The following is a 25,475-nucleotide window of genomic DNA, read 5'->3' as shown; positions in this document are numbered from 1 at the left end:
TTCCACAGCCTTGACATTTTTTTGGAGGGTACTGGCCAGTTTGGGCTTGTCTGATGTTTCCTCAGGAATAGATTCAGGTTCTGCATTTCTGGCGAAAACAAAATAAACCATAACAGTGATGCTGTGTCCTCAGTGCCTCTTACCAGGAGGCTTGTGATCACTGATCCCATTAGTGGTCTGGCTCTGTTTTGGATTAGCAAAAAATGTGAGATTAGATTGCTTGGCACTTCTCAGAAGCCACGTGGAAGATGCGAGTTCCTTGGGGAAAAGGGAGAAGAAGTAATGGAAGGGGTTCTCCTCTCTTGGACCTCATATCATTTTGCGAGGGCTGCTAGTCTGGGCGGCTTGAACCACATAAATCTATTTCCTGACAGTTCTGGTGGCTGTAAGTCCAAGGTCAAGGTGCCAGCAGGGTTGGTCTCTCCTGAGGCCTCTGTCCTTTGCTCGCAGGTGGCTGCAGTCTCCCTGTGTCTTCACGTGGGTCCCACTGTGGGTCTGTGTCCCTTATCTCTTACGAGAGCACCGGTCGTACTGGATTAGGACCTGCCCTAACAATTTCATTTCAACTTCATCACCCCTTATGCCCTGTCTCTAAGTAGACTTGCATTCTCAGGTGCCGGGAGTTAGGGTTTCAACATAGGAATTTCGAGGTGACGCATGTCAACAGTAATGTCCCCTCAGGGCTCCTGACCGCATTATCTGAAGCAGCACCATGGCTTTCAGCCCCTGCTCTGTTCTCAGACATCTGCTCTATCACATGTTCGTTGACTTTATTGTGTACTCTGCTGCTACTGGCCCCACTGTGTCTGAGTGATTTGCGGCTGTGGTGACAATGCCTAAAGTGGTCTTCATATGGGGCTAGGCGTTCAGTGAGCAGCAGAGGAGGGAGGAAAGGAAGTGCTCTAGGTCTGACCATTGTCCCAGTTGGCATTTGTTTTTTGTTATTTTTTTTAAGATGTGATTTATTTATGTGACAGAGAGACAGCCAGCGAGAGAGGGAACACAGCAGGGGAGAGGGAGAGGAAGAAGCAGGCTCCCAGCCGAGGAGCCCGATGTGGGACTCGATCCCGGAACGCTGGGATCATGCCCTGAGCCGAAGGCAGACGCTTAACGACTGCGCTACCCAGTTGGCATTGGAGATACAGTGACTTGTCAGGGTGATCGGTGCAGTAGGGTCCGGGCGTGGCCTCCATGCAGCCTCCACAGGGAGCAGAGCCAGAGACCAGATCGTTGCCAAGGGCGCCTGGCTTACCCAGCATCTGGGATTATCATCTGAAGAAATATAAAATTCAATATAAATGCAAATGCATGTAGAAATAAAATTCAGATTCAGCACAGAACAAACACCAGGATCAGCTAAAGCTTTAGGCTTCCAGCGCCTGGTCTGCTGCAATGGAAAATCCTGGGTAGCGGGTCACTGGGGTCCTCCGTTATCCTCCCCAGACCTGGCTTTGCTGGTATAGGATGAGGGCTGGTTTCCCCTTGGCTACCTCTGAAGGTGACCTGGGGCCCAGAGATGGTGGCGGCTGTGTGCCCCCCCCCACACACACACACCCGTGGATGCAGTCACTCAGTTGGGTGTCTGACCAGGAGGTTATGTGAAGAGACCCTCTATTAATACCTTTGGTTTGACAAAAGACAAGATGCCTCTCACCTTAAAGCTGGCAGCCAGCACATATCCCACACACCAGGTGTGGAGTGTGATACCTAGACCCCCTTGTCAAGTTTGGGCTGAGCTCATGTCTAGACAGTGGGACCCTGTCTTGTCCAAGGGCAGCTGGATTGCATGACCTTATGTGTCTGAAGGGATCAGACAAGAGCGGGGCACTGTGGCCGCCCTAGGCCAGGGGCCGCTCTCCCTGCCACCGTAATCTCCTGCAGTCAGAATGAGAAGGTGCCACTCCATCCCACCTGTGTATATTCTTGTCTGCATTCACGGACAGCCTTGAATTTTAGCTACTGCTCGTGGCACTGTGTGTATGAATAGGGTGGGAGGAATCAGCAGTTGTGGAAGGGAGCCGTTACCTGCCTGGGGCTGTGAGTCACTTCTCAATGTGTCACTTGGAAGAGGGAAGCATGCTCAGTGCGTGGGGAGGGGAAGCAGGTGGGAGGCGACAGTGAGGAAGAGCTGAGGTGACTGCAGGTCTGTGCTGTCCGCTGCACCTGGGGTTTCTCCAGAGCTGTGCAGAGAAGCCTGTTTCTCAGAAAGATGGGGAGCAATGACACCTGTCCTGCACCTGTCCCACACTCTTTTCCTTCCTCCCTGCAGGCCAGCCAGCTGGGTGTGTACCGAGCCTTTGTAGACAACTACGGAGTTGCCATGGAAACGGCTGAGAAGTGCTGTCAGGCCAACACTCAGTTTGCAGAAATCTCTGAGGTACTCGTGACACTGTTCATACAGGTGCACCCCTCCACCTCCCCCGGGTGGGATGTGGGCCGGTCGTTGGTACATCATGACCTAGGAGAACAAGGCGCACCAAACCGAGTTCTGGTTATAAATCTCCGCCCTGTTTCCAGATGCTTCTGGGTTGGCCTTGTCAGCCCTGTGCAGGGGACACAGGAGGGGCAGCCCCACAAGTGCCTTGCCTCCCCGAGGTCGGAGCCCCAGACAGATGCTTTCTTGCGCCATCTGTGTGCAATATAAAGGAGTGTTCACAGTTCTGTCTGGTTAGCGGAGGTCTGGACCTGAGAGTCCTGGGTGAGGAGGTACGTGGTCGCTAGAGAGAAGCCGGGGACGGGTCTTGTGCTCTGTTCCTCCTCTAGCCTGCCGGGACACTGAGCAGCTAGTATGTGGACCTGAAGGAAGCACCAGGCTGGAGCTCCACAAGGACTGAAACCTCGAGCCCCAAACTGCTAGCATGAGGGGCCTCTGAAGAGCACCTCAGATACAGAGAGGACAAGCAGGGTGTCAGGGCCAGTGACCAGCCCTGGACCAGAACCTACAGCACCCGCCTCTCCAGGCACCCCACGGGGGTTTTCCCCAGCCTTCCACATCCTGTTTCTGCCCTGTGCAATTGGGTGACGTTTTCCTCTTTCCGGGCCTGTCATTACTTGTGATGCCTCCAGCTCCTTAGAGCTCTGACTTGCCTGCGTTCCACCAAATAAGGATTCTGGGTGGAAAGATTCCATGAGAGAAATTAGCATAAAAAAGATAATTGGAAACTAGAAATAGGGAGTGAGTGGGGTCTCCCTTGCTGAGAGACAGTCCTACCCCGATTGTCATACCTGGCTTTGTTCTGGGGGCTTTGTGCCATTTTGTAATTTGTCATGGGAGGTGGGGTGTCGTGGGTGATGATTGTCTCTCATGGTGGTAATGGGTGCCATGCTGCCCCTCCAGAGCCTGTGGGGGCAGGCACTCCCTGCCTAGTGCTGCTGGTAACAGTCTACATGCACCCAGGGTTCTAGGCTGGCTCCAGACATCTCTCCCTGTCTGCTCTGGTTTGCCTGGAGCATTTAGGCCATATCTTTCTTCAGCTCATTCACTTAGCAACCCCCTCCCCCGCACTAGCTGGGGTGTTGGTGCAGGATCCAGAGTGACCTTGACAAATCCTTTAAGAGCAGGCTTCAGTTAAAGGGGGCCAAGTTCAAGTCCACCCAGACAGGTTTCTATAGAGGAGGTAGGAAGCAATGGTGTGACACCACCCAGGGGTCATGTGATCCTGTGGGCATCTGAGCTGAGGCAGGGATGCTGGGAGGGAGACCGCTTTCAGCTGGCCCTCCATGAAGCTTATACCTTGGAGACAGCGTCCACTGTGGTTCTCTACCTGTGTTATTTTATTTTATTTTATTTTTATTTATTTATTTATTTATTTTTTAAAGATCTTCTTTTTTTCTTAAGATTTTATTTATTCATTAACAGAGAGATAGCCAGCCAGCAAGAGGGGGAACACAGGCAGGTGGAGTGAGAGAGGAAGAAGCGGGCTCCCAATGGAGGAGTCTGATGTGGGGCTCGATCCCAGGACTCTGGGATCACGTCCTGAGCCGAAGGCATACTCTTAACGACTGAGCCACCCAGGCGCCCCAAGACCTTACTTATTTTTTGTGAGAGCACACAAGCAGAGGGAGTGGCAGGCAGAGGGAGAAACAGGCTCCCTGCTGAGCAAGGAGCCCAGTGCGGATCTCAGTCCCAGGACCTTGGGATCATGGCCCGAGCCCTTTGATTAAGGCAGACACTTAACCGACCGAGCCACCCAGCATCTCACTCCACCTGTGTTTTTAAAGGAGACCCGGAGAGACTGAAGCCACCTAGACAGAGCAGAACAAAACCAAAGGAAACAGAAATAGCAGGTCGTGAGAGGCTGCACTCCGGGGGTCAGAGCTCAGGCGTGGGGACTGGATGGTCACCTCCAGGACAGGGAACAATGGAGCAGTGGCTCTTCATCTGCTACCAGTCCTGAAAATGAGCAGGGCAGCGTCCAGATAGGCTAGAGATGCCCAAGCTGGGTTCCATGAAATGCCAGCTCCCACACAATAGATACTGAGAGTTCTGGGAAAAGGACCTCTGGGGCCACGTTGTTTGAGAACTGTGGGATTAAGCCAAATTCGTAAGTCTCCTTGAGGCAGGACTTGTGGACCTACCTCTGCACGCTTGTGTACGGGGCCAAGGGGCGTGTGGGGTGAGGGCCGCCTCCCAGGCTCACGGGAGCATGGAACCTGGTTTTTGCAGAGGCTCGTGTTGCGCTCACGCCCCCTCACACTCCGCACGCCCCTTGGGAACTGCTGAAGCAGACATATGGAGGAATAATCACTGTGAGGAGCGTTAAACTCTCAAGAGAGGTACCAAAGGGCATGGTGGAATTTGGCTCCAGTGAGCTCTCAATACTGTCATTTGTAGCCGTGAGAGGTTTACTGCAGCACACGAGGTTGGGAACGCCATCTCTGAGCCCCTTCCCGTCCCAGTGCTGTTTTGTGTTGTTGTTAGCAGCCTGGTAATGGGATTAACCATAGGTTCTTCCTGGAGATGATTTCAGGTACACAGGGATCTTCTATCCTGGTTTCTTTTGGTACCTTGGATCCAGTCGATGATGGCTTTGATGCAGTTGTGTGAAAACATGACCTACCCACCAAAAAGCTCTCTCCTCTCTTCCTGGGACCATGGTGCCTGTTCGTTAGAAGTACAGGCCTACCTTGCTTTATTGCACTGTGCAGATACTGCATTTTTTACAAACTGAAGATTTGCGGCAACCGTGTGTTGAGCAAGTCTGTCGGTGCTATTTTTCCAAAAGCAGTTGCTCACTATGTCACATTTTGGTAATTCTTGCAACATTTCAGACCTTTCCGTTGTCGTTATATTTCTGGTAATGATCTGTGGTGATTATTGACTTGCTGAAAGCTCAGATGATAGTTAGCATTCTTTAGCAATAAAGTATTTTTTAATTGAGGTAGGCACGTTGTTTTCAGACATAGTGCTGTCGAACACTTCATACACTATAGTATACTGTAAACATAATTTTTATCGGCACTAGGAAACCAAAAAAAATTCACTGGTCACTCTTTATTGCGATATTCGCCTCATTGCGGTAGTCCAGAAGCAAATCCGCAGTATCTCCAGGGTATGCCTGTACATTTGCAAAGTCAGGAGATGGTGAGATGGAGGTGGAATCCGGCATAGGTCTCAGTGGTGGGGGGCCCGCCCTGGCCATTTCCAGAGATGACTGTCTTTCAACCCACCAGCCCCCTCGCACACTGTTTAACTTCTCTGAGAAAACGTTTCTTTGCATTTAGGAAGGACACTGTGGTTTGCCTTGTTTTTACAGCATTCTGTATGTCAGAGGCTCTTGACTCGGGGTGATTTTGTCTCCAACAGACAGCTTAGTAGTGCCTTCGGATTTTTGATTGTCACAACAGGAGGAGGGCATGCTGCTGCACCCATAGGTAAGGCCAGGAGTGCCACTCAGTCTCATACAGTGTACAGGACGGGCACCCACTGTAAGAGAATTTCTGGCCCTGAATGTCAACAGTCCCAGGTGAACCACAGCACCCAGGGCAGGCCTTGTGTTCCACCCACCCTGTATTCCGTGCTTTGGTCCAGGATGCCCTAAGACTTGCCTCATCTAAGGCTTTGTGCAGCGAGAGAAGGGTGAGTTTTCTGCAGAAGGTGCCTGGCCACGAAACTTTCTGCCACATCAACGCTGCCTCAGTTGTCCCATGTGAAAACATGCTTTTCTCTTTGCAGAACCTTAGAGCCAGAAGCAACAAGGATGCCAAGGACCAGACGACCAAGAACTCTTTGGAAAGTGAGTTCTCTGTGCCAAGGCCTCTTTGTGCTCCCTGTGGGGGCGGCTGCTGTGAGCTGATGGGGCATTTGCTGGAAAAGCAAACACAGCACCCAGCTGGGTCACCCTCTGGCGCCTTTGCTGTTCCATTCTTCTAATAGTGAGAGCGGGGATAGGGAAAAAGCAGCATTGGGTGTGGTGGGGTGGAGAAGGACATGGACAGGACCAGACTGCCACCAACAGTAGCAACCAGGAAGGATGGTAGGGGTATGCAAACATCCACAAACCAGGCACTGCCGGGCATTTCAAATGTCGATTTAGAATAGAAGTAACTGAGCTGGAACACAGATCCTTCCTATGTGGCCAGGCAGCAGGAAAGCCAGGGTTGTCAGGCTCCCAGGCCTGTGTGTCCAGCCCCTTCCCTGTGGGCGGAAGCAGGATCAGGACTGGTAGGTCACTTCTCAGTTATGAAGAGTTACGCTTACAGAGAACGGCAGACCTGGCTCTGCTAGCAGAGCTGCACCATGCTTTGGGTCATGGTGTCTCATCTGTAAAATGGGAATAACGATGCGTGTCTTAGAGTAGTTGTGGGAGTCACGTGAGGAAATGGACCTGATGTATGTCAGGACACATCTAGGCGTCTGTGCCCGTGGTGGGCTGGGCTCGCCATCCTCATGGAGAAGTGGGGGCTGCCAAGGCTGGCCAGGGCTCCTGTGCTGCTGGAGGCCAGGTGTCTGAAAACACTTAGAAAGCCAAGACCTATGTGGGCACATGAATTCCTGCTGTCCTCAGAGTCAGGCCTCCAAACTGCGCAGGGATGGGCATTATGAGTGACATGCTGGTCTGCTCCTGGGAGACCCTCCGGGCCAGAGAGCAGTCTCCTGCCAAGGTTGGGACTCTTGCCAGCCATCTGCACCAGGGTGCTAGTGGGCTGCCCAGCTCCAGGGGGAGGGGCTTCAGCTTGGGTTCTGACCATTAGTTCTGCACCCAGCATTTAGTGTCATGGACCAAAAGCTCAAAGCCATGTGCCCGGCCTTCTCGGTGCTCGGAGTTTGCCCTTGGCACTGGGTATGGAGTAGTTCCCAGGGGATGTGGCGGTGGGGCTGCTCCCCCTGCCCGACCACTTGCTGTGAGGACAGGCAGGCAGGTGGTCTGGGCCTGCTTTCTCTGTGTGTGGCCACCTCTGACCCTGCCCGTCTCTCTGCAGCCCTGCTCTACAAGCCTGTGGACCGGGTGACACGCAGCACACTGGTCCTGCATGTGAGTCATCCTACCTGGGCCCTTCTCATCCTGGCATTCTTGGCTTCTGATGTTCGTCAGTGTTGCCCACCCCTTGCCCCTGTTCTGCCACACACCTTTATTGAAGATGCAGAAATGAGAGGTTCATGGGGGTGAGGGGGGACCAGGCAGGTTCTCAAGGTATCCTGGCTGGAAGGGGAGGTGCTGGGAGGGACCGTCCTGTCCCATGTAAGAAGGGCCTCCAAGGCAGGCGGGGTAGGGGCACAAAGAGCAGGTGACTTCCAGGGCCTCGAGGATGACCACTGCCTCCCAGCCTGGAGAGAGGGAGCGTGGGGAGGGCTCGCCTCAGTGAGGCTGCTCCTGAAGGCAGCGGGGAAAACGAAACTGGCCCCTAGTCCTACGCTATGGCCCAGGCGACCCTATTCACTTATATTTAGAGCAAGTTATACGTGCATTCTTTTTTAAATTTACAACCAAGTCACTGAAGCGTGTGAGGTTTCCATTTCCTTTCCTGCTTCCTCTCCACGACCACCACAAGGATCCTTTTACACATGCCGACACATGTGAGCATCTTTTTAGTTACGCAGAAGGCACCGTGCTATATGTATCATCCCACACTTTGCCTTTTTTCCCGTTAATATGATGTGGTGGAGATTGTCCCACTTCAGCCCAAACAGCTCTGCCCTGTAGTATTTAAGCTGTGACATATTCTGTCGAGTGCACATTTCCTCTGATAAAGAGGGAGATGAGAGGCATGGTTTAGAAGGCTCTGGCTGGTGACCCATCGGGCAGAGTCTCAGAGACCTTTATTCTGTCCCCTCTAAACTCCAGAGCCGGCCAGGGGTGGCATGGGCGTTCTGGGACCACGGGCACCAGAGCTCTCCTCCAGGCTTCTCTGCAGGGAAGACTTGAAAGCGAAGAGGAGATCGTTTTTTCTGAACCAAGGAGCTGTTGACCTTGAGCACAATTACATGCATTCCTAGTGGAGAAGGAGTCAGCGTTTCCATCTGTATTCTGAATAGGTTTAGTCTGTTCTTCGAAGCAGGAGGGGCAGGGAAGGCAGGTGCTTTCTCCTGAGCTTGCACAGCCCAGTGGTCCTGGACAAGACCGATTCTGCCCCCTACAGGACATGCAGCAATGTCAGAGACTTTGTTTCTTGTCACAGCTGCAAAGGAGGAGGGGTGCCAGTATCTAGTGGGTAGAGGCCAGGGCTACAGTGCACAGGACAGCCCCCACCGCAAGGAATGATCTAGCCCAGAATGTCACTGGGGCTGAGGTGGACAAACCCTGCCCTAGACCCTGAGAGTGGGAGCCCCTGTTGGCAGCGTGCACACAGCATGGACTTGTAGCGCTATCTAGGTTTAGGACCTGCTTGTGGGATGGTGCTCGCGCAAGTGCTGCCCGCCTAGCCCTGGCCTGTCTGAGAGGGGACGGTGACACTTGGCGAGCTGGCGGTCCTGAGTTTGCCTGGTGTGTATCTGCAGTTGGCATACCGTGGTGGGTGCCCAGGCTGTGCTGTCTCTGACTTGAGTCCTCTCGCCTGGCACAGGACTTGCTGAAGCACACGCCCTCCAGCCACCCCGACCACCCTCTGCTACAGGATGCCCTCCGTATCTCACAGAACTTCCTGTCCAGCATCAACGAGGAGATCACGCCCCGCCGGCAGTCCATGACCGTGAAGAAGGGAGAGGTGAGCGAGCCTGGGGATGGTCTGGGTGTGCCAGCCTGTCCCACCAGGCAGAGGGAAGTTGGAGCCCCTTTCTGGTCAACAGCAGGCTGTGCCCTGCCATTCAGCCTAGCACAGGAAATGTGGTACCTTCTAGGGTCTTTGACCCTATAACCCAATCCCCAGTGCAGGGTGTCAGGGTGGGGTTGCAGGGCCGTTCACCTCGCTTGGCCACCTCTTTTTCTGGTGTGGCAGGTTGTGTCCAGGGCACCCCTTCTTTTCCCTATACCCTTGTCGGCTCGGGGTCCCCAGCTGAGGAGACTGGTGAGAAGGAGGATGTCATTTGTGTGCCTGAAACAACCTAGTTCCTCCTGACTGTTCTTTCATTAAAAAACAGTTCCAGGTAATAAAATCTTTAAAAAAAAAAAAAAAACACGTAAAAAAAACCAGTTGCAGGTATCCCCTGTTATCTGAAGGCAGAACATTCTATGAAATCTTTTGTAAGCTGAAATGGTGTAAAATGAAAAAGCCATCACCATTTGTAAAAGCGAAAATCTTCAGATCTATTTTGGTTACTGAAAACAAGTACTAACGTAAGTCTTTGGTAAAGCAAACTTTCAGATAGTGTGGAAAACGTGTACAACCGGATTTAAGGATTTAAACAGGACGAAGAAAGGGAGATACAAACCCTTTGTGGGCTTGCTTGTCTTCAGCTAGGATTCTCATTCGTCCTCCCCGCCCTCACTGACAGCCACCCCTGGCCTTTATCTCCCTGCAAAGCATTGATAAGAGAGTAGAGAACAGAAGGGCTAAGAACCCAGGACCCAGCCCACCCCCGTGGCCTCTGCTGCCTCTGACCCTGCTGGGAGGGGCCGCCCTGGCGGGCAGCACTTAGTGAGAGAGCAGAGCTGTGTAAATCAGGGAGGCCGCATCCAACACGAGTGTGAGCAGCACCAAGGCGAGGGAGGCTGACCTGCTGCCGCTGGGCTCTTGTGCAGGGGCAGAAGCTGTATGGCCTAGGCAGGACACGGCCAGCAGTGGGCCTGACCGTAGCTGCCCCTGAAAGCCACCTCTTCCTCTTTCTCCGGTTCATGTGCCAGGTGTTCAGCACTGAGGACTCACCTTCTCGCAATCAGCGTTTCTTTTTCTTCCTCCACCTGGGCTTGTAGGCAGGCCCCTCAGATCTGTCCTCCCTCCTCCACTTTGGGAAGTGGTACCTGAGTGCTGAGCAGAAGGCTCCCATGTGCCCAGAGTCTCATCAGGCTTGACAATGAGCGAGGGGCTTAGTCAGATTTCTCCTGCTGGTCCAGACCCTGGAGCCAGGCAAACAGAGATCCAGTGCCAACGTCAGCGTGAACTCACCCACTACACAACTTGGACCATGCTTGCTCCTCCTCTCTGGACTTGTTCCCCCTTTTTACAACAGAGTGGGAACAAGAGCCTACCTTGCTGCGTGCCTGGGCACCCAAAGCTCACAATTTTTGGCAAGAGTCCCGTCGGCAGGCAAACAGAAGCAGTCTCCGAGCTCACGGAAGGCAGGAGTGGGTCCCCAGCACCTCCCAGGGCCTCTACACCCAGTTGTTCGATGTCTGGAACCTAGGGGTGGTAGGGTTCAGATCTCCTTCCTGGAGCAACAGCAGCACCCTGCCCCGTTCAGGGACTCTGTTTGGCCTCCCTAACTGGATGTGGGATTTGCTTCTGCCTAGAATCCTTGTACTGAGTGGGTTTGTGCCCAACTCACCCTTCCCTCCTAGGACACCTGCTCTTTCTCCTTTGCCGACTGTTCTCTTATGAGAGTTCTGTCCTCCTGGGAAGCAAATATATGAGTCCTTTCCCTTTTCATACAGTGCTCAGCCTGCCCTCAGCACCCCCATCCTGCCATTCAGGATCCCTGGAGAGAAATACTTTCTTGTTCCTCACATTGGTGGAGGCGGCTACCCTAGGGAAGTGAGGAAAATCAGATGTTACCTTGGAGTTGGCAGCCCAGCCCTTGTCCCACATCTGTTATCATAGGCTTCCTTCCATGCTGACCACGCAGTCAGGATCTCAGGGGGCGACCAAACAGGAAGTGTATGGGGGCCTGCCATTTCATGAAGGAAAGGGCTTTAATCTGCACCCAGTCTCTCCCCCACCAGCATCTGGCCCTGTTGGCCTCAGTGAAAGGGACCACTCGGGTACTGCAACTGTAAGAGGAGAGAGAAAGCTAATGCCTTCTGAGAGGTGGTGAGTCTGACCCGCACGCACCTTCTCTCCATCCCATGCATGGTTAAGGGGGGTGGTGGCCAACCCAGTATGACAGACAGGTGTCCATGCTCATGCTCTCTGCCCCCACCATTCCAGGAGCAGACATCACTAATCAATCAGGTGCTCAAAATCGGAGCTGATTGCAGCCTGAGCGTCCCCCTCAGTGTATCTTCAGCCCTGCCCAACCCAGTTTACAATCCCCACTGTGGTAGAAAGGCCAGAAGGGCGGTCCGCCAACCTGGTTAAGTCCTGCCCACCACTTGACAGTGGTTTTGATTTGGGAAGCCCTTATTTCTTTGCCAAGTGTCCATAATCTGAGTATAGTGACTCAGGATCTGCGGCCCCTCCACAGGTTCATTGTGAGACAGAAAGGGTCTCATGACCTCTGAGGGGCTGTGTAAGAGCAGGGGTGATGATTTGCCCACATGGGCGCCATTCATGTTGGAGGTGGTGGGAAAGCACCCTCTAGATCACTAGTCAGGAGAGAATCTGCATGTCCCGGGAGGGATGGGTACAGTACCTTTTTCCCCCCTGTGTTCTTATCTCTCAATTTGGTGTATGACATTGCTCTTGGTGACTCTGTGAGGTTAGAGGTATTTTCCAGGCAAGGACACTGGCTCAGGAAGGTCAGGTGACTTTCCCACAGTCACACAGCCACTAAGTAGCTAAGCCTGGATTGAGGCCGCGTATGCCTTGACACCTGTGTGCACCGCAGGTGTGTTGTGATTTATGATAGCCCCTGCCGCACTCCCCTCACACCCCTTTGAACCAACAGGACTGTCCACCCTTCCCTGGTCCCTGTGTAAAGAGCTGCCTGGACGTAGGTGGTCATAAGGAGAAGATGTGCCCCTTCGGTTCGGCCTGCTACCAGAGCTTTAGGCACTGAGCTGAGCCCCATCCCCTGCTCTTCCTGCTGGGAGCATGGAAAGGGGGTGGCATGTCTCTGTTTCTAGCTCTCCTAGCAGTTTTCTAGGGAGAGGAAAGGTACCTCCAGTGGCAAGGGTGTTTGGAGATAGCCCCACAGTCACTGCTGGCCCCCTGAGTGGTGGCCTGTCTCTACCTGCTCAGCCTGGGTCAGTCAGAGCAGTGTGGAGAGGCACCGTGTGAGCCCTGAGCTGGGCCAACAGCCTCCCCCCCCACACTATGGCCCCTATAATTTCATCACCCTTTTCAGCCAGTCCCCACAGCTCCAGGGCTGTGCTCTTTAAGGAAGAGGGACTTTGGGCAGCATTTACAGGTGCCTCCCTGACACTGTGGCTGGCAGATGCTCTCAAAACCAGCCCGTATCCTGGCCCTCCACAGGGGCCGTGAGAGGCAGGCACTTCCCAGGAGGACACCCTTCTCAGCCTCCTGGGAGCTGGTCAGGACCAAGAGGTCCTCCTGGCACATTTTCTTCCCAGGCCTGGGTCCTGTGGGCTGGTGGGTGCGTGCTCCTTCATTTAGCTGAATTAACTTTACACTGCCAGCTGATTTCCCCATGTGGCTGCCTGTCTGTCTGTTCTTAGCACCGCCGCCTGGCATCCCCAGCTCAGGCTGGGAGGCAAATGGGATGATCTTGTGTGGTGTCTTGTTTCCCAAGAGCCAGCCTTGTCTTGGAGCCATTCTCCACCCAGGTTCCCAGGTGCCCCTAGCAGAAGAAGGCAGATGGGCAGGCCGAACAGGAGCAGAGCCACTGGAGAAATGTCGCCGGTGCAGGCTGAGGCCGAGGGGTGATGAGGCTCAGTCAGAGGAGAAGGGAGGCCTCTGGCTTGAGCATTAAAGAATTGGAAATGCCAGACCCTGTGGCAGTTTACAAGGGGTGCTGTGGAAAGGGGGTGGGGGTGAAGACAGCATAAGGGTTGGGGTTCTCAGTGCCACCAGACACCGCGTGTGACCTCAGCAGTGCCACTCATCTGCGAGCACCAGCTTGCTCAGCTGTGGGACGGGGCTGAGCCCAGACCCCGTGTGTCCACAATTTCAAAGGCTGTCTACAACATGGGGGCCCCATAAGGGCAAGGCCGATGCTCCACGTCTAGTCCTTTCCTCAATCCTTCATAAATACTTGCAGATGGAGCTTGGATTCTTGACCTGTCTGGGCCCAGGTTCTATTCTTCCAGGAGCTTGGGCATGTTACTTAACTCCGAGCCTTTCCTTCTCCAAGATGTGGTGGTGCTGGAACCTGCTGCCTGGGACCGTTCTGCCAAGTGCACGATGTTTCATGAAGCACCCTCCGCACAGGGCCCAGCAGCCCGCAGGTGCTTGGCGGGCATTCCTGCTGTGCTCCGGCAGTGTGCTTCCCGGCTCAGCCTGCCCTCCCCACAGCACGCCTCCATCCCTTCCAGCCACGTCATGAGCTGACTTCATCCCCCCAGCGAGTTGTCTTGCAGTGATGCATCTCTCCAGGGCCTGGGAAACTGGAGCCTTTCTTGGGGACCAGGGAGTGGAGGTGTGCTCTGCAGGGAGGCCAGGTAGCCCGGTGCCGAGAGCCCTAGAATAGGTGTGAGGGCAGGAGGGCTGGGTGAGACCCTGAGCACATGCTCGGCTGTGCGCGTGTTATTCTGGGGACACTGGTTCCACCTGCTGAAACTCCAGATCCCACTGAGTTACCCTGCAGCCAGGGCTGCTCTGATGGGCGGTGTCAGCTGGGCTGTTTGCATGCAGCCAGCGACCCCCAGTTTTAGACCTCACTGGGGGCACAGGTACTCAGGCTGCCGGCCTCCTGCAGGGGCAGACGCTCTGAATCTGGCGCATGCTTAGAGCCAAGCCAGGCACCCTCAGCTGGCAACCGATGGCCTCATCTGCCCTTGCTTTAGCCATCTTCCTCCTTCTCCTCTCCGCCCCCACCTGGGCCCTCCTTGGCAACCCTTCTTGGTCTTCCCTGGCCAGGCCCCACTGGCTTTTCCTCACAGCATGCACATGGAGAGAGCTCTGTCTTTCTCTTCTTAAAAGGACCCCCGTCATGGGGTCCCACCTTTGCAGGCTTACCTAAACCTGATCACCTGCAAAGGCCCCGTTCTGGACACTGTCACACTGGGGGTTAGGGCTTCAACATACGAATTTTGGGGTGGACACAAACATCAATCCATAACAGTGCACTTCCAGATGCGTCTTCCCTGGATGGGTTCTGTTTGGGGGTGGGGTGCAGTGTTGCCAGGATGACAGCTGGAGGAGGCTGCCCAGCCTAGGGAAAACCCTGGGGAAGGAGACGCCCCTCTTCAGAAGACTGTGGGCACATAGTGTAACCTCACTGGCTTCAGTTTCCTTGTCTGTAAAACTGGGGGTGATGGTACCCCCCCAGTCATCATGAAGTGTGAGAGACCCAATGACAGGGCAACTCTCAACACAGGGCCTATACCCACAGAGGACTTGGCTTATGGTAGCCGATAGCCCCCTGTGGGCGCATTTACTCCTCTAAAAATGGTACCAGGCAGGTGTTTGCATCCCGTCTTATCTTTAAGGCAACTGAGGCTCAGAGAAATGAAGTGGCTGAACCAGCATTATCACTGCAGAGAGAAGAGAGGAAGGAGGGCCGCAGGCAGTGGGGGGCACAGTGGCTCCAGACACCTCACTCCCAGGCAGGGTGAGGTTATCAGTTTTTCAAGGAGGCAGGTAGTGTCCCTTCTAAGCAGGTGTTCCCCACCTGGGATGTGGGGTAGGGGGACTCCCCAGAGGGAGTGCCTTCCCACCACCATCCCCACTCCACCCCACAACACACACGAAGACATGCGCACAAGGGGACACACACACGTATAGACATACATACAGAGGGACATGGGGACACATACCCATGGACACACAGTGACATGGAAACATCTAGAATGACACACAGAACCACAGGAACATGACCCACACATGAAGACACAGATGCAGAGATACATAGACGGGACACGGAACACACACAGATCAGGACCCACACTGACAGGGACACACACACAAAGACGTGCCTGCCTCATGGGGCCACACACACGGACATGTGGATTCTCTTTCGCACAGACACACTCCTGTGGGCCCAAGGGGCTGGCTGTTCTGAATCACTGTCCCACAGGCCTTGGGAAATGTGGTGCTAACCTATCCCAGGGTGCGGTGGGTTCCACGTCTCTCCTACAGCTCTACCTGGGGGTGTGTGCTCTGCATGAGATGCTGAGGCAAAGGGACAGCCCTTTGCAGCCACCCAACCTCACACCATCTTTAGACCACGGCCCACAGTGCCAAGGGGCTGTGACCTGTTGCAGCCAAGCTGTGGCCCTGCCTGTGTCCCCTGGAGGACCTGACACGTGGGCTGGACTGGACGTTGGTGCTGGGGACAGGGCTGGTGAGCATTTCCGAATGGGATGTCTCCGGGGCAGGCATGGGCCTCCCGGCTCTACACTGGTCCCATGTGGGCTGGCAGGGCATCTCTGCAGAAGCAGGGGATCTGAGAGGAAGCCCAGGTGATGGCCACAGGGTCCGACAGCCCCTCGGATGCCTCAGTCAAGGGGCAGAGCAGCCCCTCACCAACTCGCCGTTGGGTGTGCAGCTTCTCCATCCCTCCCCTCATTTCTGTCCTCCCCGATCATCTGCCCTGGCCTTTCTCCTTCCTGAAACGGTGTCTGAGCGGATAGGGATTTGTTGTCGTTTCTTCACCAGCCTGTTTTAGCAGCAGGATCCCTCCTCAGCGTGGGGCTTTGAGCTGGGCTCTGAGCACAGGAGGCATCTAGCCAGGGGTCAGGGCCCTCGGCTGTGCATCAGGGTGCGACCACCAGCCTTACGAGTCTGTGCCTCAGGACTATCCCTGGGCCTGAGGAAATACGGACAGAGACAGTGTGATTCCCAGCTCCCCTCTCCCTCCCACTCCCCTCGCCTGCTGCCCTGCCGCTCCCCTGACTCTGGGCCCTCTGCTGGGGTCCAGGCTCCCTTTGTGGATTGGCCAGTGTTTTGGGGCCCTGTTTTTCTGGGGCTGGGAGACCCCTCCTGCCCATTTGCTGGCTATTTTCTGTTCGTGCATGCTGGAAGACCTGAGAGTGGCCTGGGGTTCAGAAGCAAGGCCCAGTGCCTCGTCGGGGGGAGGGCAACTGTGACATGACAGGGAAACTCACAGTGAAAGAGCCTTACTCTGAAGATAACCACTGCTGTCCACCAGCCGTGCACTCCCAAGGGTCTGGCAGGGGCTGTGTATGACTACATGCTCTGGACGGCCCTCGGAGACAGAGCGTGGCATAGAGCAGGGCTCAGACTGGGATGCTTTGGGGGCAGTGGGCTGCTAGGAAGTGTAGGGCACCCTTGGCTTTGGGGCTTCTCTTAGAAAGGTGAGGGTTTGCATAGGTAAGAGTTCACGGGGAGGGGCCTGGCGGCTGTCACAGGATCAAAATAGAGTCTGCCTATCAGAGCCCCCCAACGCTGCAGTCTAAGCCCCCAGGGGGGTGGGGGGGGGGGGGGGGGGGGGGAGTCCACTTCTGAGCTGGACATAGGGGGCCCTCTGCTGGTGGTGGCCAGAAGCTCAGCCCCCTTTATTTTTTTTTTTTATTTTATTTTATTATTTTATTTCATTTATTTTTAAATTTTTTATTATGTTATGTTAGTCCCCCTTTATATGGAGAGAGGATCCGTGTGCCCTCACAGAGGGTCCCTTGGTCTCTGCCCCCTAAACTGGAAGACCGTCTGCCATGTCCCTGTTGTGGAGGCATTTGTCCATTCATTCCTCTGGGACTTCAGGGTCCCAGGAGCCTTCACAGACCTGCTCCCTGATGAGGATCCAGCTGTCAGGTTTGCCCTAGGTTTTGCCCCAGGGTCTCCAGCTCTGTGTGGACATTTCTCCAGGTGTACATACTTTCTTGCTCCCTCTGGCACCAGTGCCAGGTGGGCTGTCTGCGCCTGGCAGGCGGGGAGAGGATGAGTGATGGTGAGTCATGGCCTTGGCACGCAGGCGGTCTTCCAGCCCTTCTACTTAATGTTCTCCCATTTAAATCAGTCGCTGTCTGAGGCCAGGGGCCAGCTGGCCATTGCGAGCCGAGCTGAATGTGACAGTGACGTGTGGCCTTTGCACCTGGGAGGAGCGTTGGGGCCCAGCCCAGGCTACACTTGCTTCTGGGTGGCTCTGCTGGCTCCAGCTTTTGCGGAGAGTCTGGGAGAGTTAAGGAGGCACAGGCTCCCCAAGAGGACTCAGGCTACAGGCAGCCGGGGAGTCAGGTGTGTGGGCCTGCCAAGCACATTGCGGGGGTGGGGGGCAGCGGTGGAGATACCTCTGGCTGGGGAGATGCTGTGGGTCTTTGCCCACTCCAGTGTATGTACCTGACCTTTCCCTAGCCATCACAGTGAGGAGTGGAGAGTCACCCTCTCTGGGGGGCCTTCCCAGAAGCCAGGGTGGCTGGGTTCCCGCTAACCATCTGGTCTCCCTCCCATGGGTTTTTGAGTTCCCAAGGACAGAGACCGCCGAGTATCTGCTTGCTCACTCACTGTGCTGCCTAGGATAGGTGGTCAACCTCTCCAAGGCTTCCATTTCTCATCTGTGAAATGGGCCCAAGGACCTGTCCACGGGGTGTTGTGGGGATCACATCTGATGATGAGGGCATGTGCTCGGACAGCATACCTGGAATGTGCATGGGGAAGGGGAAGGCTCGCCATGTCAGCCTCTCCTCCTGTCTTTGTGTCCTTGGCATGGCACAGCGTTGACTCTCATGGGCTGCTGGGCACTCTTTTCCGGGTGAATTACTGACCTACGTTGGTGTGCCATTCGGCAAGCCACGGAGCTGTGTAAACCAATGGGAGTGTTCTTGTCTTTCAGGTGAAGCACCCAGGTGTGGAGGCATGTAGCTTGCTGGCAGGCTAGTGCCTCCTGTCCCCCTGCTAGTCTAGGTCCAGTGGGTCCTGGGCGGGTCACCTCAGACTCAGGCTGCAATTATCCAGGCGTCCTTGTGTGGGCTTCTTCAGGGGGCACTGACCCTAGGAAGCCCAGAGCATGAGGTCCCAGCTGTGGGCCTGCTGCTTGGCCTCCTGCTGCCCTCAGAACTAAGCCCAGCCTCTCCCATGACTGCCAGTCTGCCCGCTGCTCAGAGCACTCCGGGCCTACCTCCTCCCCACTCACCAGACTGCCCCATCCATGCTCTTCTTGCTGTGGGCCTGTCCTATGGTGGCCCTTCTGGGAGAACGTCCTCACACGGCTGACCTCTTGCCCATTCTGGGTCTCCAGTGGCTGCCCCACAGAGGCAGGGACTGCCCTGCTCACAGGGGTTTCCTGCCATCATTTTTCCTGCAGACGATTGACAGGGCTGTAATGTCCCCCTCCCCAGCCTCCAAGCCCTGTGCACTCACCCTCCTCCGCAGGCCAAGCACCCAAGAAACTTTGCCGAACAAAGGAAAGCGTAGTGTGTATGTTCGCTGAGACAGGGGGAGCGCTGGAGAGTGGGTCTGACAGTGGGAGGCTGAGGCTCTGAAGCCCCACCCCCACCCCGCTGGCCCACTGCCCTAACTCGAGCCCCCACTCCACCACACAGCACCGGCAGCTGCTGAAGGACAGCTTCATGGTGGAGCTGGTGGAGGGGGCCCGCAAGCTGCGCCACGTCTTCCTGTTCACCGACCTGCTCCTCTGCACCAAGCTCAAGAAGCAGAGTGGAGGGTGAGTGACCACGCAGCGCCTATCCCACTGGGGGGCGGGGGGGCAGGACTGGTTTCATAAATGAAAGAAACCTAGCTTTTTCTGTGTGCAGTGAACCTGAAGAGTTCAGTAACTATGTGGCCAGGCCACTTTCTTTAGGTGACATTGTTTCCAGCTGGCCATGATGCCAGGCTCAGGGTGAAAGGTCACCATTAACAACCTGGGGACAGTCTAGGTCAGGATCAGTGACCGGCCTATTAACTCCTCCAGTGGAAGGGGAACTTACCTGTTGAAGTACTATTGGGGGACTGTCACGTCATAACCCAGAAAGAGTAAGTGACAGGTCAGGGAGCTGCGGGATCTGGTGCAAGCTGGCAGGTGTGGGAGTGGGGCGAGTGGACAGGGGGGCATCACTAGACCATCCCTGTGCTTTGTATCCCCAGACCTGGTGAGAGCTTCTAAATTATTCCCAGCCTAGGCTACAAACCACCCCCCAACACACCCCTCCTCCTGGGGATCAGACCACCCAGGTTGCACCAGCTGGAATGGAGAGATGGTCATATTGAGGAAGATCAGAACTGGGTTCTTTCCCCCATTCTGCCATTACCGTACTGAGCAGATTTAAATCAGTCATCTCAGAATATAGCCTCAGTTTCCCCTTCTGTCACGGCAGGGGATTACCCATGGTAGATCTGTAACCCCTCAAACTCTATGGCTCTGGGGGCATCTGCAGTACTGTCCTGTCAGTGGATGCCCTGATGTGCTCCCACATCAGGGAGCCTGTGAGCTGCCACCATCAACCCAGGATAAGGTGGACCAGGCCCAGCTCACACATGCAGAGTGCCTGTTGCTAGGGGTCACCAGGGCTGGGTCACCAGTGTTGGCCGATGGCGTTATGCCAGTCTGTTGCATGGACCACAAGCTAGGTTTTAAGGTCTCATAAACTACGCAAGCCTCAAACTTAGGCTTTTCTGGCTCTTGAGAACAGTGACATTAGCAAAGGAAAGTAGTCCGTATGTTAATGCGCTATTTCCTCACCCAGCAAAACCCAGCAGTATGACTGCAAGTGGTACATCCCACTCACGGATCTCAGCTTCCAGACGGTAGATGAGTCAGAGGCAGCTCCCAACATCCCCCTGGTGCTGGACGAGGAGCTGGATGCCATGAAGATCAAGATATCCCAGATCAAGAATGATATCCAGAGAGAGAAGGTGAGACCAGTTGGGAAGGAGCAAGGCTAGGCTCTGCAGCTGGAGTGGCAGCAACCCTTTGCACACGGGTATCTGAGTATCTGACCCACTTCACCGGCCTTGGGGACCTGGGACCCCTGCGAACCCACTGTCAGGCTTGGAGCCGTCCAGCACGTGGGGTGGAAGAGGTGCCTGGCTGCACCGGTGGGGAGAGAGTCCCAGGTAGGGGAATCAGCCCCTCTAGGTGTTCTGGACTGCCCCAGGCAGGCCCCTGGTTGTTTCTGGAGAGATTTATAAGACTGGAGGAACGGTGAGGATGAGGCATTCGCATGTAGGGTTAGCCCCGGCCAGAGCAGGCACCATGCGGTGGCCATAGAAAAGGCGGGTCCCCGGAAGGTTGGGCTTCGGTTCAGGGCTGCCTGGCTGAGGTGAGCTCAGCAGGACAGGGGTCTTCCTCCCCCCCACCCCCACCCTGCGGGCCTACCGCACCACAAACCCTGCAGGCCAAGGAAGGCTCTGGGAGCAGTGGGGATGGGACAGGTGGGAACGGGTAGAACTGGGCCCCCGGGATGGAAACGTGACTGTGTGGCTTCTCCCCACAGAGGGCAAACAAGGGCAGCAAGGCCATCGAGAGGCTGAAGAAGAAGCTGTCAGAGCAGGAGTCACTACTCTTGCTCATGTCCCCCAGCATGGCCTTCAGGGTGCACAACCGCAACGGCAAGGTGAGCGCCCACCACAATCTCATCAGCCAGCCGGGTCCTCCCGCTGCTAGCCCTGGCAGACCCTCCTGGCCCCCAGCTCCCACCTCGCTGTGCTGTGGCCGAGACCCTAGCTCCCATGGGGCCTGTACAGCAGCAGCCCTTTTTCCCTGGAGGGCGTTCTCCCACCAGGAGAGCCTTGTTCAGTGTGGCTCACCCAGGCCCGTGGGTCCCTCTGACTGGTGCTTCGGGCCGAAGCCTCCAGATTGACTGGCAGCTGGCTCAGCCCCCACAGCTGGGGGGTAGCAGGGTCTCCAGGCAGTCTAAATAGGGTAGGGGGTTTGCAGGTTTGTGCAGACCCGGCCCTCAGTACAGGGATTCTGTCCGGGGACGTGGTGGGCCTGAGGGGAACTTCTCTCCCGAGTCTGGCTCCTGGTGCCATCTGGAGCCCGGGCCACTCCCTCTGTGGGCATCGCACGTAGTTGTCCGCGCGCAGCCTAGGGAGGCAGCTGGTGGGCTCTGCAGGCGCCTAGCCTCTAGGTCACAGCTCGGGGCTTGTGTGTTGGCTGCAGGTGGTCAGGGTGGCATCGGCCCTCACCTCTGCAGATCCCACCTGGTCACCTTCTCTGTGGCCCTAAGCTACAACATGCCATGCCCTGGCCCAGGCAGTCCAGGCAGGGGGCTGGTGCCAGAGGCAGAGCTGCACGGGGCATGGGAGCTGTGGCCTGAAGCCCAGCTGGCAGGAAGGGTGGAGCATGCCAGAAGCACAAGCCAAGCTGTGAGCACACTCAGCCACCAGGCCCCAGCCAGCCTCTGGCACCCAGATACGTGTGCCTTGGAGGGGTGCAGTGCCGGACTCCATGTGGACAGGGACGGGGAGCGGCACCTGAGTGGGAGTGGAAGTAACCAGGGTGTATTCTCCTTCTCTCGCGCCAGAGTTACACATTCCTGATCTCCTCTGACTATGAGCGCGCTGAGTGGAGGGAGAACATCCGAGAGCAGCAGAAGAAGTGTAAGTGGCATCTGCAAGGAGAGACTTGGAACCACAGGATATCCATCCCCTCCGATGGTTTCAGGCCTTTTCTTTCTTCCCAAGGGGCTGGACAGTGGCACTCTTACCCAAGTGAGATGCTCTGTGGAGCTCTGATTCGAAAATAAATTGGACAGGAGCTCCTGCTAGGGCCCTGCCCTCTGTGCCCACTTGCCTATGCCTCCCCCACATCCCCTGTACCTCACCCCCCACCAGCTCTCCGACCTCCCCTGTAAACTCTCCCTCTCCCGCAGTGCCTTCCCTAAATTCCCCGTCTGCCTCCTGAACCTCCCTGCTCTGTTGCCTACCTGCCCCTGTGGCCCCCTGCGCCCTTGCCTGCCCTACCCCCAGGCCTCCCTCAACGCCCCGCGGGTGCTGATGCCAAAAGGGCCCTTGGCTAGACCCGCCTAGGCAGCCACACTGTGCTGGCCCCACTCCCTGTCCAAGGGGCCAGCGATTGATCGCTCTTGGGATAGGGTGCTCACTCCTTGCTGGGATGGTCCCTTCCCTGGGTGCTTTGGTCTCTTGGCAGTTCTCTCCTTCTCCTGAGCTCGGAGCTGCCGCTGGGCCTGTCTGACCATCTGGCAGAGGTGGGAAGGCAGACCCTGCCACAAGTCCTGGGGTTGCAGCTGTCCTTGCTAAGAGGTTCCCAGGTGCGCTGCGTGTGGCACTGTTCTGAGAGTACCTACAGAGAGACCTGGACTGGGAGCTCCACACGCCTCTGCCCTGTCCTGAGCTCCCATCCCTCTGGGCTTATCATCCTTGCCTGTGCTGAGCCATTTCCCCCCACAGTGCCCCTGCATCCTGGGGGATGAGGCACTCCTGGCAGCTCCGACGGCTGGTGCCTGCTGCCCTGCCCGGGCTCACGTCCCGGGTTTCCTTTTATAACCAGGGGATCCCGACCATTTGCAGCATGGCAGTGTCTATTCCCTGCTCGGTGCTGCAACGGAAATAAGCCCCTTTTCCTCACCTGGTGGAGAGACAGGGGCCCTCGGTGGCAGAGCGCGGGGCAGGGTTATGCTGGGTATCTGTGTGGGAAGATACACCCGGTCACCCTCTCACAGTTGGCTTGTGGCTGTGCTTAGGTGGCAGGCCAGCTCTTGTGTTCACAAGCCTTATGCTAATTCCTCCTCCCCCCTGAGCCCAGCCTCGGCCAAGGCCACGCCTTGCTTGGCCATTTACCGGCTCCTCTCTCGGGAGCAGATCGCCCCCTCCTGGCCACCGCGGCTCATCACCAGGGTGTGGTGAAGGTCCCTTGCAGGGACGTCAGAGAACACCCTCTGGGTGTCCTGGGGGTCTGACTGGCTGATTGATGCACCTGGGTTCTGCCCTCTCAGGTTTCAAAAGCTTCTCCCTGACATCCGTGGAGCTGCAGATGCTGACCAATTCGTGTGTCAAACTTCAGACCGTCCACAGCATTCCACTGACCATCAACAAGGAAGGTGGGCTATCCTCCCAAGGGCTGCCGTCCCTTTCTGCTGTCAGCACTGTCTTTGGGACCATGGGCTTCTTGAAGGAATGTGTGTGCTGCTTAGGGCCTGTCGGCCTCTCCCAGGAGTGGATGGGACGGGTCAGGGGTAGTCTTTCCCCAGCTGCTGCGTGGCTGAGGAGACCCATGACTTTGTTCCTGGTCACACAACACATCTCAGACCTTCTGTGCTCCGGGTCTGGTCCCGCTCCCCTGGCCTCCCAACTCTCTGCTTCCCGCCCACACCTTTCGTCATGCTGCATTTTGCGTTCACTCGCGCACACACTTGTGTCCACTCTTTCCCACTCACAGGTGTATGCTTGTGCACATGCATGCACACGCACAACGTCTCACATGCCACCCCTCCCCTTTCCTGTCCTGGGAACCTTACTATGTTTCACCTCAGTCACCGGCCTGCCGTGTTGTAAACCCACCTCAGAACCCAAGGTCTCTGAGACAGAGGATGCAGTGGATTGTTTTTCTGGCTTGTGACATCACCTGGCCCTGTGCTGAGCAGATGGCAGCTACGTGCTGCTCCCCTTGGGGGTTGATTTTGAAGCAGAACCTGTCACTTGCCGACCTTTCCCAGGAGAACAGATTGCTCACCCCTTCGCTGTCTTGCACAGATGATGAATCACCGGGGCTGTACGGATTCCTGAACGTCATTGTCCACTCCGCCACTGGCTTTAAGCAGAGTTCAAGTAAGTGGTTGGTTTGGGGAGGAAGGTGTCAGAGCACTGAGCTGGAGGCTGTGAGGAGCCAGGGTCGTGACTCAGATTATCATCGGATGCCTTGGACTCTTAACCCTGTGAGGTCCTGTGCGGGGTGACACCTGGAGTGGACTGTTGCCTGTCTCTGGTCTCTAGACCAGATGTGCGAGCTGCTGAGCTACTCCCTGCAGGCAGGTCTTGTAATTACAGGCACTAGGGTCTGCTACAGACAGGAAAATACAGCCTGGGTTCCAAGCTGTGGGCAGCAGTGCCTTGACCCAGCCAGCAGCGTGGATTTGCCTGCTGACAGCTAAATGGATACTCTTTTCCTCCCACCCCTCCGAGGCAGGGAGCACCTCTCAGGTGCTTAAGCTGTCGGAGCAGTGGGAGCTGCTTGCATTTCAGTCCAGGGCAGCACGTGCCGCACCCGTCAGCATGCCACCTCCATGCGAGCCCTCAGGCCCCTTGTAGGAGGATGCAGGACGGGCACTGTGCTGACCTTTCCCACCGATGCCGTAAAGCTGAACGAGAACTCACCGACAAGCCACAGCCTAGGAGACAGTATTTATAAACCATATATATGTGCGTGTGTGTGTATATGTGTGTGTGTGTGTGTGTATACACATGATATAGGACTTGTAAATCAGAGAATATAGAGAACTTTCAGAAACTCAGTGCAAAGGAGACAACCCAGTTTTTAAAAATGAGCAGAAGATTTGAATACACTTCACCAAAGAAATACAGGTAGCTAATTAACATGTGAAAAGATGCTCGTGGTTGTAGGGAAATGTAAATTAAAACCACAATGAGATCCCACTTCATACCCGCCAGGATTGCAATAATCAAAAAGGTGCGCAGTGACAAATGTCGGTGGGGATGTGGAGAAATTGGAACCCTCAGGCACGCCGCTGGTGGGGATGTGAAATGGTTCAGCCATGCTGGAAGACAGTTTTACGGTTTCTTAAAAAGTTAAACACCCTCCTACCGTGTGATCCCGCAACCCTGCTTTTAAGTATTTACTCTAGAGAGATGAGGGCGTGTTCGCATAAAACACGCCATGTTCATCCACGTGACAGAGTGCCGCTCGGCAGTAGGAAGGTACAGAGTACTGCTACGGGCAACCACAGGGATGAATCTATTTTTTTTTTAATGATTTTTTATTATATTATGTTAGTCACCATACAGTACATCCCCGGTTTCCGATGTAAAGTTCGATGATTAGTTGCGTATAACACCCAGTGCACCATGCAATACGTGCCGTCCTTACTACCCATCACCAGCCTATCCCATTCCCCCACCCNCCATTCCCCCACCCCCCTCCCCTCTGAGGCCCTCAGTTTGTTTCTCAGAGTCCACAGTCTCTCATGCTTCATTCCCCCTCCTGATTACCCCCCGTTTCTTTTTTTTTTTTAATAAAGATTTTATTTATTTATTTGACAGAGATAGAGACAGCCAGCGAGAGAGGG

The 25,475-nt window shown here is 55.4% G+C and overlaps 1 protein-coding gene across 1 annotated transcript in view; it reads left to right on the top strand.

Moving 5' to 3' along the window:
• Nucleotides 1–25,475, top strand: part of BCR (BCR activator of RhoGEF and GTPase) — a 122,181-nt gene that overhangs the window by 72,881 nt on the left and 23,825 nt on the right. The window contains exons 7-16 of the mRNA XM_034642181.1: nt 2,270–2,377; nt 6,176–6,236; nt 7,423–7,475; nt 9,004–9,144; nt 18,813–18,934; nt 19,956–20,124; nt 20,706–20,825; nt 21,738–21,813; nt 23,169–23,273; nt 23,926–24,000. Of these exons, the coding sequence (XP_034498072.1) occupies nt 2,270–2,377; nt 6,176–6,236; nt 7,423–7,475; nt 9,004–9,144; nt 18,813–18,934; nt 19,956–20,124; nt 20,706–20,825; nt 21,738–21,813; nt 23,169–23,273; nt 23,926–24,000 (1,030 nt within the window). The remainder of the gene's footprint in view (nt 1–2,269; nt 2,378–6,175; nt 6,237–7,422; nt 7,476–9,003; nt 9,145–18,812; nt 18,935–19,955; nt 20,125–20,705; nt 20,826–21,737; nt 21,814–23,168; nt 23,274–23,925; nt 24,001–25,475) is intronic.

Source organism: Ailuropoda melanoleuca, chromosome 14 (genome assembly GCF_002007445.2).
Source record: "Ailuropoda melanoleuca isolate Jingjing chromosome 14, ASM200744v2, whole genome shotgun sequence".
In the NCBI taxonomy this organism is placed as follows: Eukaryota; Metazoa; Chordata; class Mammalia; order Carnivora; family Ursidae; genus Ailuropoda; species Ailuropoda melanoleuca.
Note: the sequence above shows the minus strand (reverse complement) of the source record. Positions and strands in the feature narration are given on the sequence as shown.